General features: G+C 45.3%; 1 protein-coding gene across 1 annotated transcript in view; it reads left to right on the forward strand.

Moving 5' to 3' along the window:
• Positions 1-20171, forward strand: part of SDCCAG8 (serologically defined colon cancer antigen 8) — a 434015-nt gene that overhangs the window by 96020 nt on the left and 317824 nt on the right. The window contains exons 10-11 of the mRNA XM_030196427.1: positions 6635-6787; positions 19885-20019. Of these exons, the coding sequence (XP_030052287.1) occupies positions 6635-6787; positions 19885-20019 (288 nt within the window). The remainder of the gene's footprint in view (positions 1-6634; positions 6788-19884; positions 20020-20171) is intronic.

Consider the following 20171-nt stretch of genomic DNA (forward strand, 5'->3'; position numbering starts at 1 on the left):
TACTACTTAACATTTCTACACTTAATTATAACTGGAGTGGTAAAATTTGTACAGTTTGAAGTAGTAGGATTATGTGGAAGGGGTATTGTTCATTTCTTCGATAGATGTGATGCATTGTTCATGAATTAGTTCGGGTCTGCTGGGTAGGCTTTCCAGGAGGTGAGTCTTGAAGTCTTTTCGGAATTTTAGATGGATGTTCACAGTTGTAATGTTTCTAGGTAATGCATTCCAGAGCTGGGTGCAAATGTAGGAAAAGCTGGATGCATATGTTGATTTGTATTTTAGTCCTGTACAGTTTGGGTAATGCAGGTTTAGAAACGTTCTTGATGATTCGATGATGTTTCTAGTTGGTAAGCCAATAAGTTCGGTCATGTAGGTTGGGGCCAGACCATGGCTTAGTTTGTGGACCAGAGTGCAAATTTTGAAGGCTATTCGTTCCTTAATTGGTAGCCAGTGCAGTATTTCACGTAGGGGTTTAGCACTTTCGAATCTTATCTTTCCGAAAATGAGTCTAGATGCCGTGTTCTGCGCGGTCTGGAGTTTCCTTTAAGATCTGTTCTTTGCATCCTGCATATATGGCGTTACAGTAGTCAACATGTGATAGTACCATTGTTTGAATTATGTTACGGAAAGTTTCCCTTGGGAAGAATTGTTTGATCCGTTTGAGTTTCCACATTGCATGGAACATTTTTTTCATGGTGGCAGAGGCTTGGCTCTCCAGGGTTAGGTTGGTGTCAATATTAATTCCAAGGATCTTCAGTTTGTCCAATATTAGGAGAGTATGTTCCAGGGTTTTTGTGGATGAAGGGAGGTTTGTTTTGTGGTGAGAAGAGAGAATAAGGCAGTGAGTTTTTTTCCTTGTTGAGTTTGAATGCCGATCCCCAGGCATCCATTAAGCTTAAACTAGTCTTTATTGCAACAGTGATTTCTGTTGGATTAGAGTTGAACGATATGTAAATGATGACATCATCCGCATACAGAAAATGATTAAGATTTTGCTTGTATAGGGCATGAGCAAGGAGGATTATCATCAGATTAAATAATATGGGTGAGAGAGGTGAACCCTGGGGTACTCCGCAATCGGTACTCCATGATGGTGATATGTTTGAGTTTGCTTTTACTTGATAAGATCTTGTGGTTAGGAAACCCTTGATCCTTTTGAATATATTCCCTCCTATGCCTATCTTGTCGAGTATTCTTAATAGTATATAGTGGTCAACCATGTCAAATGCGCTTGACAAGTTGAATTGCAAGATGAGTATGTTTTTACATAATACGATTTCCTTTTTGAACTTGGCTAGGAGAGTTACCAGGACAGTTTCCGTACTGTGGAGAGATCTGAAGCCTGACTGTGATTCATAAAGGATTGAGAAATTGTTGATGTATTCAGTAAGTTGTTTAGCTACAATGCTTTCCATTAGTTTGGTTGTAAGTGGGATGGATGCCACAGGTCAGTAGTTGGTGATATCGTTAGTTTTCTTTTTGGTGTCTTTTGGTAATGGTGTGAGTAGTATATTACCTTTGTCTTTGGGGAATATGCCATGCTGGAACAAGAAGTTGAGGTGGGAGGTAAGTTCAGTGATGGGGGTGGGGGGTTCATTAGATAATTGGGGCAGGTGTCCAATTGACAATAGGCTGTAGAGATCTTATTGGTTGCTAGTGCTATTGTTTCTTGTGTGATCTGGGCGAAATTTGTCCAAGTTCGGTCGGCTGGGTATTCTTCTATGAGTCTAGCTCATTAAGTAAGGTATCAAGGTTGGTGTAGTCCTGTGACATATTTGTGTAGATCGACAATTTTGCCTTTGAAGTAGTTAGCAAGATCGTCTGCTGTTGGGATTCCTGATTTTGTTGATGACACTAGTTTTTTGTCTAGTAATTTATCAAGTAGCTTGTATAACTTTTTCATGATTTTGTGGTCAGAACCTAATTGTTCATTATAGTAGTTCCATTTGGATTTTTTGATCTCATATTTGTATTTTCTATGTGATTCTTTCCAAGTGTTTAGATTTTGATTGTTTTTTTTCTCCAAGCTCGTTCGAGTTGTCTGGTTCTAGATTTTAATTGTTTCACATTTTTGTTGAACCATGGGGTCCTGTTTGGTTTGTTTATTCAGTTGATTTTATATTTGTTACCTGTTAGCTTCATGGAATGATAACAGTCTTCCTATTCATCTAAAACCACGGCCCTTATAATCAATTGGGCTACTAATCAGATGAGAATAGGAAATCAAACCATTCCATTAGTAATAGAAGTGAGCTATATAGGTGTTATATTGAACACAAAACTGACTATGGGATGTCATACTCAAAAGGTATTTTTTATGCTGTGAGCTGCCCAGAACCACATTTGGTTAAGTGGAATACACACTGACTATGGAATGTCATACTCAAAAGGTATTTTTATGCTGTAATCTGCCTAGAACCACATTTGGTTAAGTGGAATACACATGCTAAAATTAAATGTAAATTAAATTAAATCAGTGTTTTATGAACTACATTTGCTTTGATGCCTGAAGCCATTGTTGTCCTCTGACAACTTCAGTACTGTTCAGACCTTGGTTAATCCTCTTCTGGGTTACTGCAATTCAGTTTTCTTAGGTTTGCCCTTTTCTACTGTGGAAGCTTTTCAACTGGCACAAAATTAGGGTGTGTACAATTGTTAGCCAATTTGTAGGCATTTGCTTGGCCAAAAAAATGTTCAGTTCATGCCCTTTTTATTACACATTTTCACATTTTTTAAAGGCACGTGTTGTATGCATCTAAGAAGTTAAAGATGCATACAGTTGTGTGTATGTTCATAGGTTTAGGAGCTTCCAAGCAATTTGTACACACTTTAATGTTTAGATGCTGAAATGAACCAAATACACACTCATGAATGCACACCCCTACCAGTTTGCTTATATATTGCAAAGCCTTGTTTTCTCATCATTGGTTTCTTATTTAGCTAGCATGCCCTATTAGGGATATATAAATGTTTGAAATAAGGACTATTTGAAAAGTTAAATAACCAATCCCTTTTTATACATTCCAACTCATTCATGATTTTACAAACTTCCATTGTATGTCCTCTCAGCCCTCTCTTCTTCATGCTAAAGAGCTCTAACTATTTGAGCCTTCCTCACAGGGAATCTGTCCATTGCCTTTATCATTCTCATCTCCTTTCTCTGAACCTTTTCTAGTTCCGCAGTCTTTTTTAAAAATGAGATAACCAGATCTGCACACAGCATTCAAGGTGTGGTCATGCCATTCATTGGTAGCTGTACTAGGCATTTGGTTTGGATCACACTTTCCAACTGAATAATCCCTGTTGTGCATATGACCTGTTAATATCCAGACACAGTTCCATATGATTTGTTAATGTCCAGACAGTTCCATTCCAGCAATGGGTCTATCACCAGCTCCAACTCAGCTGTCCTTGGTCACTGAGCACATGTGTAAGAATAGGCAGAGGGATAGATATGCATAAAATACAGTGTCCAGTGGAGTTTTAACTACAGACAGGCTGCCCAGGAGGTAGCTCAGAATCCTAGGCAAATGACTGTATTAGTATGTAAATGGTTGTATGCCAGAGTACAGTGCAACTTGTCATGCAACCCAGACTACACAAAGAAAAGTATGTAAAAGTGGGTGGGAGCGGGCTCACTTCTCTCTGTCCCTTTCCAGCAGTCCTGAATTTTCAGTTCTGTGTTGTTATCTCAAACAAAGCAACTCTTGTGGTTGGTAATCCAAGAGTTGGTTGTTTCCAAAGAACCAATTAGGTTGAAAGTGTCCACATGGTTTTGACAGCACAGAGTCTCTCTGATGCAGCATAACAGATGCCTATGTGAAATCTAATGTTGTGACTTGGCTGAGGGGTTTGCACTGATAATAGCTGTCTGTATACACAAAGTCTCACAATTGAATTGATCTAGTACACAGCAGGGAATAAAAACAGTAGCACAGGTACTTTGCTCACTTTTGTCCCACATAGCCTTTAAGCAATGCAATTCCAGCGTGTAGTTTACACAGGCAAGATGGCAGTCCTGCATTGTCAGTAATCCATGATTTGTAGTCTATGTAGAGTCAGCCAAAATTGGTTGTATATTCAGGTTCACACACAAAAATTGACAAGGCCATATGCCCCACAGGGCCTATCTTTAATAATCCCTGGTGTCTAGTGGGGTCAGGGCAGGAATGATCTCCAGTTACTCCTGCATCTTGCCAGTGCCGGGTTCAGAATAGTGCCAAGAACCCAGTTGTTGACTGTTCCCCATCCATCGCGAGCATGATGAGCTACTACTAGATTCTCTGCCTTTATATATTCTGGGTTCCTATATTGGGGAACTCTTTATCAAAATATATTTGGCTTGAACCTATGCTGCTTGGGTTCAAAGCTGTCCTAAAGATATATTTCTTTCAACAAGCATTTGGAGAGGATTAACTCAAATCTTGGGTGTGGGGCATAAGTATCAACATGCACCTCTTTTCTTAACCTTTTCTTTTCTGATGTCTTTTTTGAAAATTTTGTTGTGATGTAAACCACTATGATACGTGATATGAATTGTGTTGTGTTGCAAACTGTACGAGGAGAGACTTGCTGACCTGAACATGTATACCTTGGAGGAAAGGAGAAACAGGGGTGACATGATACAGACGTTCAAATATTTGAAAGGTATTAATCCGCAAACGAACCTTTTTCGGAGATGGGAAGACGGTAGAACTAGAGGACAAGAGGTTGAAGGGGGGCAGACTCAGGACTAATGTCAGGAACTATTTTTTCACGGAGAGGGTGGTGGATATGTGGAACGCCCTCCCGCAGGAGGTGGTGGAGATGAAAACGGTAATGGAATTATTTATTTATTTATTGCATTTGTATCCTGCATTCCCCCACCTATTTGCAGGCTCAATGTGGCTTACATAGATTTGTTAACATTGTCATTTCAGGATATCAGATACAGTTAGTAATGTGTAGCGATCAAGGAAGGGAAGGGAAAAGAAGGAAGAGAGTGATTAGGGTAGTTATAGAAGGTGGGCGTTCATAAATGAGTGGGTTGGTGAGGTGACTTAGTGAGGCTATAGGTTCTCATTGTAGGCCTTGTTGAAGAAGAATGTTTTCAGAGATTTTTTGAAAGATAGTTGTTTCGTTGATTGCTTTCAAGTCTGTAGGTAATGCATTCCATAACTGCGTGCTCATGTAAGAGAAGGTAGTGGCATGCATCAGCTTGTATTTAAGTCCTTTACAGCTGGGGTAGTGCAGGTTGAGAAATTTGCGGGATGATCTTGTGGCGTTTCTGGGAGGTAGGTCCACGAGGTTTAGCATGTAGATTGGGGCTTCTGCGTGAATGATTTTTTTGTACAATCGTGCAGATCTTGAACGCAATGCGTTCCTTAAGTGGGAGCCAGTGAAGGAATCTTGTTTAGAAGGAATGGTTCCGCGGAATCTTAGCAGAGATTGGGTGGTGACACCCGTAATTGGGAAGCAAAATGTGAGCTGGGCAGACTTCTACAGTCTATGCCCTGATCATGACTGAATAGATAGGGATGGGCTGGAGTGTAAATTTTAAGGGGCTTCGACTTTAGCTTCAGAACAAGGACAAATCAAACTCGGGTATACATATAAAGTATCTTGTTGGGTAGACTGGATGGACCGTACAGGTCTTTATCTACCGTCATTTACTACTAGTAAAAAAGGCCCGTTTCTGTCAAATGAAACGGGCGCTAGCAAGGTTTTCCTCAGAGTGTGTGTGAGAGATGGAGAGTGTGATAGACAGAGAGTGTGTCAGAGAGAGTGTATGTGAGAGACATGGAGTGAATGAGTGTGTGCCCCCTCCCCCCTCCCTTTATGGTTTGAGGCCCCCCTTCCATCCCCACCTCTCTGGTCTCAGAACCCCCCCCCCCACCCCCCCTGCAGCCTCCCATGTCCAGTGACCCTCCCCCCCCCCCCCTCCAGCCACCCAGGCTGACGTCACTCACAGCTGATTCCCAGGCAGGGGGAGGAGTAGGGAAACACGTGGAGCAAGTGGCAGGGAGCGGCGCATCAAACAACGACCCTCCTCTCCCCTGCCCCTCCTGCAGCCACCCATGTCCAGCGACCCTACTCTCCCCCTGCCCCCCTCACAGAACTGCCTTTATAGAATACTAGTGTAAGTCTGCATTGTTGGGCTTAACTGTAGCAATTTGGTGCATAATTGAATTTATTCTATAACATATTTGCTGAAGTCCTGGGCACGCCCTTGACCTACTAATACCCTTCCCCAATCCTCACCACCCTTAAATTGTTTGATGTGGATTTTGCATGCACATGTTATAGAACACTGACTAAGGCTGGTTTTGCGTGACAATTATTGCTAGTTTCCTCAATTATCAGCTCAACTAACCTTAGTCTACAACTTGTGCATGCAATTTGAATGCTAAGCATACAGCTGACATGCGAGTTTATAGAATTTGTGGGTTAGCCTCTTTCACTGTTGTTATATCTACTAATTTAGTAGAAAAGCACTGATCTATTCTCACTTGCATGTTACTTTTTGTATCCACTTGTCAGATTCTAAAGGAAGGCAATTCGCTTGAGAATGTACAATTTTCTAAGTCATCCTTTGTTGAATCTCCTATATTGGTTATTTATGTGGAAAAATGTAATTAAATTCTCTCACTAGGCTTTAGTCCACTGTGAACAACTAGGAAATGAGATAATAAGACAGAGAGAACGTCTTGAAAGAGAACTGTTTGCTCAACAAGATAAGAGAGCTGGTGAAAAAGAAGCAATCCGAGAAGAAATGAAGAAAGAACGGGAAGAATTGTCATTAAAGGTAATAATGCGTTTGTTATTTTAAATATACAAGGTATTTGTGTTTTCTCTGAGGACAAGCAGGCCGTTGTATTCTCACAGCTGGGTGATGTCATCCGCCGAAGCCCAGTGTGGATGCTGACTAGTAAAATTAACTTAGAACTTTCTAGCAAATTCCCCACCGCACATGCGCTGGTGCCTTCATGCCAAAAGTGCTAGCATAGGTTTTTCAGTATGCATTATTTTGTTCTCCTCTCAGTATGTATTTTCTCTCTCATTCACAGTGCCCTTTCCATGCAGGTATTTTACTCCTTTTTTTGAGTATTTTTCATTTCCTCTTTATTTTATTTTGTTTCCCTTTAATTTTAGTGGCAATTTGCTAGGCCCATTTAGGCTGGATCACCCACTTCAATCTGAATGCTGCTCCTTTTAATGCTCACAATTGAGTTTAATTTGGTTTCGATTCTTTTCTTGATATCCCAGAAGACCCCAAGTGGCTTCAAAAGGTGTGCCCAATGTAATCTGGTGATTTCCATGATGAACCCTCACTCTTGGATTATTGGATGCCTTGGACCTAACCATGACCCTAACTCTTGTTCTCTCTGTTGAAAATGCAGTTGAGAACACAGAGGGTGCACCAGGTCCAACAGGAGAGAATTTTTGGCTCCTTGGAGACCGCTGCATTGACATCTGCACTGGAATCATCAGCATCAATGGCTGCGCAAGACTTCAACATCCACTGGGAGTGCACCGGCATTGAGAAGGTCTCCACCTCTTTCGACATCGGCCGCTGAGTATAGGTCCTGGGGCTGGTCAGCATTGGACCCAACACTGAGGTTTTGTCATCCTTGGCACTGTAGGACTGTGACGCTGAGCATCAGAGGAAGCCCATTAAGAACAATTGTCAGTCCTCATTGATGCACGATGCCGAGAGCACCCTGACATTGGCGTTGCTGGTACCCGAGAATCTCCATCTTTGGAAGAAGTGCTGGTGTGCAAGTCTCTGGGCAGGCAGTTTCCTGTTACCAGTGTGGCACTGATTCCTTCTCAGGCTACCTTTTTCCTGGCTCCCCTGCCTTTGCCAGTGCCTACATTCAATGAGCAGTTCAGAGCAATGCTCAGAGAGGAGTTGGTGCAACTGTAATCCACTTGTAGCAGCTGCAGAGTGAGGGCACTTGCAGCAGCTGCAGATCAGCCACAGATTCTTTCTGAGACTCCATCCATGCCTGAGATCCTCAATGCTGACACCTCGAAGGGTGTCTATGTGAACATCAACATATACAGTATCACTTACGAGATGGGGGAAGAAGCTTCCCCGGAGTCTGAGGGTAGGGCTGTACTTCGGCGCTCTTTGGAGCATGGACATGGTTCCACTGAGCCGAGACAGGCACAGACTGACTCAGCTCTGTCTGAGTATGGTGAGGAGTCTGAATAGGACTGCTCATGGGACTCAGTAAAGAACTCTCATTACTTTTCAGAGGAGGGGTCTTATGGGGTCACTTCTGATCCCTCCCTACATCAAGAGAGATGTAAATCTCCCCCTGAGGGTCTCTTTCACAGGTTTTGTGAAGGAGATGGCTTCGGCCATCCCATTTAGAGAAACATAGAACATAACGGCAGATAAAGGCCATATGACCCATCCAGTCTACCCATCCTCTGTAACCCCTAATTCTTCCTGTTCCTAAGCGATCCCACATGCTTATCTCATGCCTTTTTAAACTCTGGAACAATCCTCGACTCCACCACCTACACCGGGAGGCCATTCCATGCCTCCACCACCCTTTCTGTGAAATAATACTTCCTCAGTTTGCTCCTAAGCCTAGTCCCTCTCAACTTTGTCGTATGCCCCCTCATTCCAGAGCTCTCCTTCATTTGAAAAAGGCTCTCTTCTTGTACATAAATGCTTGGAGATATTTAAACGTTTCTGTCATGTATCCTCTCTCCGTCCTCTCTTCCAGCGTATACATGTTGAGATTCATAAGCCTGTCCCTATAATTTTTGCATTCAATACCGCTTACTAATTTCGCAGCCGCCCTCTGGACCAACTCCATCCTGTTTATATCTTTCCGTAGGTGCGGTCTCCAGAACTGCACGCAGTACTCCAAATGAGGCCTCACCAGAGACTTAACCTCTGTGTAATGTCCTTTAAAAAATAAAGAAGGGCGGGTTCTCTTGTAATCAATTACAAGAGATTTATCATATAAGATCTATAGATTATTATGCTTATCTCCAAGTAAAACACTATGTTCACTCTTTGGAATCTCACGGTTTGACAGAAAAAGCAGTAGAACAAGTTGAAAAGGCTTATTTACTTGCTAAAGAAGGGGGAAAAAACAATACTTCTTTTTATCATAAATACTGTGAGCTAAGCAAATGCCTTCCTCTTTGGATCCATGGGCTCAGCATTGGTCTCAGGATTTGGGCATGGAAATTACACCAGCTATGCTCCAGGGTCTTGTTCCAAAACCCTTGAATGCTAATTTAAAAGAACAAATACATGTTTGCCTTTAGGGCTTACATTCCAGGAGTGGCCTAGTGGTTAGGGTGGTAGACTTTGGTCCTGGGGAACTTAGGAACTGAGTTCAATTCCCAGCACAGGCAGCTCCTTGTGACTCTGGGCAAGTCACTTAACCCTGCATTGCCCGCCGCATTGAACCTGCCATGAGTGGGAAAGCGCGGGGTACAAATGGAACAACAACAGCATTGCACCTGACAGAGCCCAGAACATGGCCCTGATGCTGTTTGCAAAAAAATGTGGAATGGGGGGGACTACATTAAGTCATCTATTTTGGATTTGTGAGTCTATTCAGTGATTTTGGGAGCAAGTGCATCATTAAATAATTAGTTTTACATAAAGAGATTTAATTTAGTGTTCAATTATTTTTATTTCATGATTGTACACACATTCTAGTTCTAATTTATTTATTTATATCACAGTTTATATACAGTTCTATCTTACATTCTAGGTGGTTCACAACATATCACATCCTTAATTTTGAACATAGAACATCAGACATCATGCAAACATGACATTGTATAAAGAAAATATTTTTTCAATCAGTACAAAATTAAGCTGTAGAATTTATAACAGGAGGATGTGGTCAACGTTAGTAGTTTATCAGAATATAAAACAAGATAAGGAAAGTTTCTTATTAGTTTTATGCTTTGCTGCATAAAACTAAGATGGAGTATTTCTCTAAATTAGGTCCTCTCCGACCCCCTCTAAAGAGCTTTTTCAAGTCTTTTCAACGTTAACACAGCCTCCTGGCTCTAGAATTGCTAATTTAGATGTTAATCTCTGTGTCAATATTTTTTGTGTAAGGTAGCAATGTTGGAATCTTTCTTCCCTCCTTTATCGCCATCAGCATTTTCTGCAATATCGCAGAAATTTAATATCCCCTCATTTCAATATTTCTCAAAACTTTTGTCTTCTCTGAAAGCGACTATCTAAATTGGACCCGCTCCCATCTTCTTGGCTAAGTCTAACCTTCAGTTATTGCCTGTAGCACATAAATTAGTATCTAATAGTCTTTCCTTAGGTCTAGTTCCTAAGGCTTGGAAGATGGCAGTGGTTCAGCCACTACTAAAGAACCCTAAATTGGACCCTTCAGTCTCAGCTCCTTATTGCCCGGTTTAGAATTTGAGCTTCCTTTCTAAAGTGACTGAGAAGGTGGTATATGAACAACTTCTTTCCCACGTTGAAGCTTCTCATGTTTTACATCCTCATCAATCCGGGTTTCTGGTAGGTAAATAGCACTGAGACTATCATGGCATCACTTTTGAATGAGATTCATAACAGACTTGACAGTGGTAAGGTAGCTTTAATTGTGTCATTAGCTCTTTCTGCTGTGTTTGACCTGGTGAATCATGCACTTTTATTGAACAAATTACAGGCGATTGGAATTACATGTAAGGTACTGGGCTAGTTTTCATCTTTTCTAGAAAACCATTCCTTCTCAGTGTATGCATCTGGTCAGCTTTCAGCGACTTTTGAGATTTGCTGCAGAGTTCCACAGGGATCAATCCTCTCTCCCTTATTGTTCAATATGTTTATAAATCCCCTACCTACTTTGATTCAGTCTTGTTCTATTTCATCTTATTTATATGCTGATAAAATTTTGTTGGTTTATTATATGGACCCACTAAATATTGACCTCCAGTCACATCAGAGTTGTTTGGAAAAGGTGACTGCTAAGTTGAAGGATCATCGCTTAGTCCTCAGTGAGGACAAGACCATTGTTTGTTGGGTGGGTGACTATGGCCCTCTCCTAACTTTACATCCTATTTTGTTTAGCAAACAACCTTCCCCCATGACTTCTTTCTGTTATTTTGGAGTAATAATAAACTTCTACTTGACTTTACTCAACACATTTCCTCGATTAAAAAAAAAAAGTATTTTCATACTGCAACAATTGTGTAGTATTCGTAGGTTAATAGACAAGGAGCTTTTACATACCCTTTACCATGCTCATTTGACCTCCCCCTTGGATTACTGTAATGTGATTTATGCAGGGGTTCCCCAGTGTACTCTTAAACACTTACAATCCTTGCAGAATATGGCAGCTCGCTTCCTCTGTCGAGCAAAGCACTGAGATCTCGTGACCATTCTGTTTCGGCTACCTGTCAAGTTTTGGATCCAGGTTAAGATTCTTACTTTGGACTTTAAGGCAATATATGACGGAACATCTGATTATTTGGCAGCTCTGGCTGTTCCCTATGCTCCCCATCGGATCTTTTGTTCTCTTAGTGACCATAGACTGGTCATGCCTGGTCCCTTCTCAGGCACGCTGGGAATCTACACATAACAGTTCTTTTTTCTTTGCAGCCCCCCATCCTTGGAAAAATATGCCTTTAGAGGTCCAGCAAGAATCATCCTTGAAATTATTTAAGACAAAGTTAAAAACTCATTTATTTTTGGAGGCTTTTGGAGTACAGTGATACTGGAGGCAGGGTTATGAGTGGCACTATTTTTATTAGCATGTTTTTACCTGTTGTATGTTTTGGTTTTATTGTTTTCTTGGATGAATGACTGATGATCTTTCCTGTACTATTTATTTATTTTTATTTATTTGTGACATATCCCACATTATCCCAAACAAGTTTGAGTTCAATGTGGCTTACAATAAACAGTATTGGATACAAAACTAAGAATAATGCATAAGAAAGTAATTTGTTGTAAGAATCAAATTACTAGAATGGAGTTCTTTTCTTTTGTTAATAATGTTTGTAAATCATCTACATTTGGCATTGCCATAGACTGGCGATTCATTAAATCCTGAAATAAACATAAACATATCCATTATTAAGTGTTAGGTAAGTTTGGAGAATGTAACCTCCAACTGCTGGCAGAGAAAGAGAAATTGATCATCTCATTAGGTTCTGTTTAATACTTCTTCCAAGCAGCATGGATTGGCTACAGTTGGAGACAGGATACTTGTTACAGTGGACCATTGATTTAATCCATTATCACAATTATTTTCTCAGTGCCTATTCCCTAAAAAAGAAGGTAATGAAAATTAAATGCACAAACAGAAAACAAGCAATATAAGTTGGGCTACAACTTAAATTTAGAAACCCAAATACATCATCTACTCAAGAACAACTGAATTAAATCTACCAGAGAAAATATTTGAAAAGTTAAAAAAAAAGACTTTCTCCGAGGACAAGCAGGCTGCTTGTTCTCACTGATGGGTGACGTCCACGGCAGCCCCTCCAATCGGAAACTTCACTAGCAAAGTCCTTTGCTAGCCCTCGCGCGCCCGCGCGCACCGCGCATGCGCGGCCGTCTTCCCGCCCGAAACCGGCTCGAGCCGGCCAGTCTTCTTTTGTCCGCACTCGGTACGGTCGTGTTTTCGCCGTGTCGAGCCCCGGAAAGTCGACCTCGCGCGTCCAATTTGTTTGAACGTGTTTTTTTTCCTTCGGGAAAGCTTTGTCCTAGTCGGGAAGTGCTCCGGAAACCCCCCGCCGGGTTTCGTGTAAATCCTCCCCGTACTTCCAGCTTTTTTGCCCCGGTAAGTTTTCTTTCGTCGTCGGGGTAGGCCTCTTTTCGGCCTCGGTCGAGATTTTTCTCCCTCTAAATTTGGTGCTTCAAATTTCGCCATTTCGGCTTTTGATTTCGCCGGCGTGATTTTTCCGCCCATGACATCGAAGCCTTCCAGCGGCTTCAAGAAGTGCACCCAGTGCGCCCGGGTTATCTCGCTCACTGATCGACACTCGTCGTGTCTTCAGTGTCTGGGGGCCGAGCACCGCCCTCAGAACTGCAGTCTGTGTTCCCTGCTTCAAAGGCGGACTCAGGTAGCGAGACTAGCCCAGTGGAACGTGTTGTTCTCGGGCTCTTCGTCGGCATCGGCACCGGGATCTTCGAGTGCATCGACGTCGTCAGCGTCCAGACCATCTTCCTCGGCCGCCCCTGCATCGAGTGCATCGAGGCATCGGGCCTCTGCATCGGCGCCGAGACATCGGATAGCTGCATCGACGTCGGTGGTACCAGGACCTCGTCTGCTGATGTCGTCGGACGGTGGTGCATCGGGTGGAGTGCAGGTGAGGGCTGTCCATTCCCCTGCTGGTGGCGGTGAGCCCTCGGGTGGGTCTCCGCCTACCCTGAGGGCTCCTGCGGTACAGCCCCCCCGAGATCGACCTTCTTCAGTCTCGGCCCCGAGGAAGCGACGGATGGATTCGACGTCCTCCTCGTCGGTGCCGGGGAGCTCCGGTGACATGCTTCGGAAGAAATCGAAGAAGCATCGACACCGGTCTCCTCCCCGTGTCGGCACCGAGAGCTCTGGGTCGCCGAGGGATTCGGCACCCAGCAGGCATCGGCACCGAGAGGACCGCTCACCCTCTGTTCAGGAGGTGTCGATGCGCTCCGCTCTGGACAGCCCGGAACAGCCTCCACGCCCGGAACAGGTACTGACGTCGACGCCTGCATCGACCTCTCAGCCTTTCTCTGCAGCCCGCTCTAAACGAGAGCCTCCGGGCCGTTCTCCCAGAGATTCTGGGAGAGCTGTTGCGCCCTACCCCTCCGGTACCGGCGGTGCTTGCGCACCGGTACCGTCGAGCGTGGCGCCGGCTGGCCCATCGCCCAGGTTGAGGTCCCCGACGTCGGTACCGCGTGCGGTACCGACCGCGGCCACCTCCAGGAAGGCTCCCCGACTACGTCGGCGGAGGGAGCTTCGCCGATGCGGGCGAGGGAGTCTACCTCTCGACGCCCCCATCGTGGACGGGGTTTCCACGGAGTCGAGCAGGGCGAGGTTGCAGACACAGGTCCGTGAACTTGTGTCTGACACCGAGGTGAGGCCTCGTGGGAGGAAGAGGAAGATCCAGATATTTCTCTGACGAGGAGTCTGAGGGTCTTCCGTCTGATCCCACTCCCTCTCCTGAGAGACAGCTTTCTCCTCCCGAGAGTCTGTCTTTTGCCTCCTTTGTCCGGGAGATGTCTACGGCCATCCCCTTCCCGGTGGTTGTGGAGGACGAGCCCAGGGCTGAAATGTTTGAGCTCCTGGACTATCCTTCTCCACCTAAGGAAGCGTCCACTGTTCCCTTGCACCATGTCCCGAAGAAGACATTGCTTGCGAACTGGACCAAGCCATTAACTAATCCCCACATTCCCAAGAAGATCGAGTCCCAGTACCGGATCCATGGGGACCCAGAGCTGATGCGCACTCAGTTGCCTCATGACTCTGGAGTTGTGGATTTGGCCCTAAAGAAGGCTAAGAGTTCTAGGGAACATGCTTCGGCGCCCCCGGGCAAGGACGCTAGAACCTTAGACTCCTTTGGGAGGAAGGCCTACCATTCCTCTATGCTCGTGTCCAAGATCCAGTCTTACCAGCTCTACACGAGCATACACATGCGGAATAATGTGCGGCAGTTGGCGGGCTTGGTTGATGCTCTTCCCCCTGAGCAAGCCAAGCCTTTTCAGGAGGTGGTCAGGCAGCTGAAGGCGTGCAGAAAATTCCTGGCCAGAGGAGTTTATGACACTTTTGATGTTGCGTCCAGGGCCGCTGCTCAAGGTGTGGTGATGCGCAGGCTCTCATGGCTGCGTGCCGCCGACCTGGAGAATAGAATCCAGCAGCGGATTACGGACTTGCCTTGCCGTGCGGATAACATTTTTGGCGAAAAAGTCGAGCAGGTGGTAGAGTCTCTCCACCAGCGGGACACCGCATTCGACAAGTTCGCCCGCCGGCAGCCTTCAGCTTCTACCTCTACAGGTAGACGATTTTTCGGGGGAAGGAAGACTGTTCCCTATACTTCTGGCAAGCGTAGGTACAATTCTCCTTCCCGACAGCCTGCGGCCCAGGCTAAGCCCCAGCGCGCTCGCTCTCGTCAGCAGCGTGCGAATCAGCAAGGCCCCGCGGCTCCCAGCAAAAGCAAGGGGCGAGCTTTTGACTGGCTCCAGCAGAGCATAGCCGACATCCAAGTGTCAGTGCCGGGCGACCTGCCTGTCGGAGGGAGGTTGAAAGCTTTTCACCAAAGGTGGCCTCTCATAACCTCCGATCAGTGGGTTCTCCAAATAGTCCGGCAAGGATACACCCTCAATTTGGCCTCTCAACCTCCAAATTGTCCACCGGGAGCTCAGTCCTACAGCTTCCAGCACAAGCAGGTACTTGCAGAGGAACTCTCCGCCCTTCTCAGCGCCAATGCGGTCGAGCCCGTGCCATCCGGGCAAGAAGGGCTGGGGTTCTATTCCAGGTACTTCCTTGTGGAAAAGAAAACAGGGGGGATGCGTCCCATCCTAGACCTAAGGGCCCTGAACAAATATCTCGTAAAAGAAAAGTTCAGGATGCTTTCCCTGGGCACCCTTCTCCCCATGATTCAGCAAAACGATTGGCTATGCTCTCTGGACTTGAAGGATGCCTACACACACATCCCGATACTGCCAGCTCACAGACAGTATCTGCGATTTCAGCTGGGCGCACGCCACTTCCAGTACTGTGTGCTACCCTTTGGGCTCGCCTCTGCGCCCAGGGTGTTCACAAAGTGCCTAGCTGTGGTAGCAGCGGCGCTTCGCAGGCTGGGAGTGCACGTGTTCCCATATCTCGACGATTGGCTGGTGAAGAACACATCCGAGGCAGGAGCCCTGCAGTCCATGCAGATGACTATTCGCCTCCTGGAGCTACTGGGGTTTGTGATAAATTACCCAAAGTCCCATCTTCTCCCAGTGCAGAAACTCGAATTCATCGGAGCCCTGCTGGATTCTCGGACGGCTCGCGCCTATCTCCCAGAGGCGAGGGCCAACAACTTGTTGTCCCTCGTCTCGCAGGTGCGAGCGTCCCAGCAGATCACAGCTCGGCAGATGTTGAGATTGCTGGGCCACATGGCTTCCACAGTTCATGTGACTCCCATGGCCCGCCTTCACATGAGATCTGCTCAATGGACCCTAGCCTCCCAGTGGTATCAGGCCGCCGGGGGTCTAGAGGACGTGATCCACCTGTCCACGAGTTTTCTCGAATCCCTGTATTGGTGGACGATTTGCTCCAATTTGACTCTGGGACGTCCCTTCCAAATTCCTCAGCCTCAAAAAGTGCTGACCACGGATGCGTCTCTCCTGGGATGGGGAGCTCATGTCGATGGGCTTCACACCCAAGGAAGGTGGTCCCTCCAAGAAAGCGATCTACAGATCAATCTTCTGGAGTTGCGAGCGATCTGGAACGCTCTGAAGGCTTTCAGAGATCGGCTGTCCCATCAAATTATCCAAATTCAGACAGACAATCAGGTTGCCATGTACTATGTCAACAAGCAGGGGGGCACCGGATCTCGCCCCCTGTGTCAGGAAGCCGTCAGCATGTGGCTCTGGGCTCGCCGTCAAGGCATGGTGCTCCAAGCCACATATCTGGCAGGCGTAAACAACAGTCTGGCCGACAGGTTGAGCAGGATTATGCAACCTCACGAGTGGTCGCTCAATTCCCGTGTGGTGCGACAGATCTTCCAGGCGTGGGGCACCCCCCTGGTGGATCTCTTCGCATCTCAAGTGAACCACAAGGTCCCTCAGTTCTGTTCCAGGCTTCAGGCCCACGGCAGACTGGCGTCGGATGCCTTCCTCCTGGATTGGGGGGAAGGTCTGCTGTATGCTTATCCTCCCATTCCTCTGGTGGGGAAGACTTTGTTGAAACTCAAGCAAGACCGAGGCACCATGATTCTGATTGCTCCCTTTTGGCCGCGTCAGATCTGGTTCCCTCTTCTTCTGGAGTTATCCTCCGAAGAACCGTGGAGATTGGAGTGTTTTCCGACCCTCATCACGCAGGACGAAGGGGCTCTTCTGCATCCCAACCTCCAGTCCCTGGCTCTCACGGCCTGGATGTTGAGGGCGTAGACTTTGCCTCTTTGGGTCTGCCAGAGGGTGTCTCCCTCATCTTGCTTGCTTCCAGGAAAGACTCCACTAAGAGAAGTTACTTCTTTCATTGGAGGAGGTTTGCCGTCTGGTGTGACAGCAAGGCCCTAGATCCTCGCTCTTGTCCTACACAGACCCTGCTTGAATACCTTCTCCACTTGTCTGAGTCTGGTCTGAAGACCAACTCCGTAAGGGTTCACCTTAGTGCAATCAGTGCATACCATTACCAAGTGGAAGGTAAGCCGATCTCAGGACAGCCTTTAGTTGCTCGCTTCATGAGAGGTTTGCTTTTGTCAAAGCCCCCTGTCAAGCCTCCTACAGTGTCATGGGATCTCAATGTCGTTCTCACCCAGCTGATGAAACCTCCTTTCGAGCCACTGAATTCCTGCCATCCGAAGTACTTGACCTGGAAGGTCATTTTCTTGGTGGCAGTTACCTCGGCTCGTAGAGTCAGTGAGCTTCAGGCCCTGGTAGCCCAGGCCCCTTACACCAAATTTCATCACAACAGAGTAGTCCTCCGCACTCACCCTAAGTTTCTGCCAAAGGTTGTGTCGGAGTTCCATCTGAACCAGTCAATTGTCTTGCCAACATTCTTTCCCCGTCCTCATTCCTGCCCTGCTGAACGTCAGCTGCACACATTGGACTGCAAGAGAGCATTGGCCTTCTATCTGGAGCGGACACAGCCCCACAGACAGTCCGCCCAATTGTTTGTTTCTTTTGATCCCAACAAGAGGGGAGTGGCTGTAGGGAAACGCACCATATCCAATTGGCTAGCAGATTGCATTTCCTTCACTTACGCCCAGGCTGGGCTGGCTCTTGAGGGTCATGTCACGGCTCATAATGTTAGAGCCATGGCAGCGTCGGTAGCCCACTTGAAGTCAGCCACCATGGAGGAAATTTGCAAAGCTGCGACGTGGTCATCTGTCCACACATTCACATCTCATTACTGTCTGCAGCAGGATACCCGACGTGACAGTCGGTTCGGGCAGTCAGTTCTTCAGAACCTGTTTGGGCTTTAGGATCCAACTCCACCCCCCGAGGGCCCTGTTTGTTCTGTTCCAGGCTACACTCTCAGTTAGTTGGTAAATTTTTTAGGTCAATCTCAGTTATGTCCTCGCCGTTGCGAGGCCCAATTGACCAATGTTGTTGTTTTGAGTGAGCCTGGGGGCTAGGGATACCCCATCAGTGAGAACAAGCAGCCTGCTTGTCCTCGGAGAAAGCGAATGCTACATACCTGTAGAAGGTATTCTCCGAGGACAGCAGGCTGATTGTTCTCACAAACCCGCCCGCCTCCCCTTTGGAGTTGTGTCTTCCCTTGAAGTGTATTGTCTTGCTACATACTGGACTGGCCGGCTCGAGCCGGTTTCGGGCGGGAAGACGGCCGCGCATGCGCGGTGCGCGCGGGCGCGCGAGGGCTAGCAAAGGACTTTGCTAGTGAAGTTTCCGATTGGAGGGGCTGCCGTGGACGTCACCCATCAGTGAGAACAATCAGCCTGCTGTCCTCGGAGAATACCTTCTACAGGTATGTAGCATTCGCTTGATAGGAATTTTAACAAGCAGATTTCTATTAGCAAATGTAATAACATATTGTCTTCTGCCAAGAGGGAACATAAAGCATAGCATAGTGTGTGCTGTCTTTATAATATGTATTCACTCTACTACTAGAGAGCAAGTCAAAATCATATCAACATCCATACGAAAATACTCACTTTCTTAATATTCATCAGGTTTATTAGGAATAAGAAAACAAGGAATTTATTATAGATAGATGAGCGAGTGCACTAATTCTGGTGAAAACAAGTGTGATGAGTTCTATAGTTTCTACAGTTGAATATAGATGACTAAATGAATGGATGACTTAAACTTGGAGGGGTATTTTTGATATGACATCCAATGTCTATCTTTTTTTCCCCGAAAATACCGTTTATAACAAGGTTTTATGCTCTGTGCATTTTATCTTTTTAGGCCATTTTCAGAAAAAAAAGTACAAGTGAAAAATGTAGAAAATCAAGCCATTAGGATGTTGGAGGGGCCCATATTTTTAGTAGACTGGTCCCCCAGACATCACAGGAGAGCAATGGGCAGTGCAGAATGTCATCTAATTGTTTGGGGTCAAAAAATTGAAATTGTTTGCCCTCAAATAAAATAAAACACAAGCAAGGAAATCGTAGCACAAAGTTGTCCCCCACGGCTTGAACTCTAAGCCAATAGGCCAAGAAAGCCTTACAACTCATTTGTATCACTCTAGCCAAATCGGGAAAAAAAATATTATTTTTGATCCCATAAACAATGTCTTCAAATATCTAAAGGAAAGTCTCAGAACACTATTGCGATTTGACTCTAAAGCAAAAGTCACCACCATTGTAGTTATCTGTGTAATAACGTTAAAGATGACTCCAAAAAAAGATGTTAATTTCAAATTGCCCTCACCCGCACATTCAGGCCTCCCAATCTCCTAATGCCCAAAATATAATGGGCCCCAGTAACTGGAGGCAGTGATTCTGGAGGAATCTTGAGAACATCCACCATGTATTTTTTAAACATGTCCAAAGATGAAAAAAGAGAACACTTGGGAAAGTAGAGGAATCTCATTATGCCTCTTAGACTGATTTTCCAAACGTGTGTATACACTCTTTGAGGGACACCACCTTAAAACTTTCCATAGTTTGTACTCTAGATTTTAAAGCCTCTAATTCAGAGATCTGCTGACTGGTCACTTATGCCTGAGTCTCTCAGTGTTATTCATTTATATTTGTACTTCAGTGTTTTTACATTTTATTTTGTTTTTCATCCAGGTAATATCTTTATCAGAGGATGTGGCCCGATTAGAGGCTCAACTTGAGAGAGTTATGAGAGAGAAGAACAGTATAGAAAATCAATTACAAGGAGCACAAAATCAACTCTGCTGTCAACAAACAGAGGTTACAAAGGTAACAATTTTTAGAAGTTGTTCATGTAAGAATACAAACACTCCCCTACTCCTGGTTTTTTTTTTTTTGGGGGGGGGGGGGTTAGCATTCTAGTTTTAAGTTTCATAAAGTTCAAAATAAAAATATTTATTCATATCTTGAAAACAAAACAA

Source organism: Microcaecilia unicolor, chromosome 3, assembly GCF_901765095.1.
Source record: "Microcaecilia unicolor chromosome 3, aMicUni1.1, whole genome shotgun sequence".
NCBI lineage: Eukaryota > Metazoa > Chordata > Amphibia > Gymnophiona > Siphonopidae > Microcaecilia > Microcaecilia unicolor.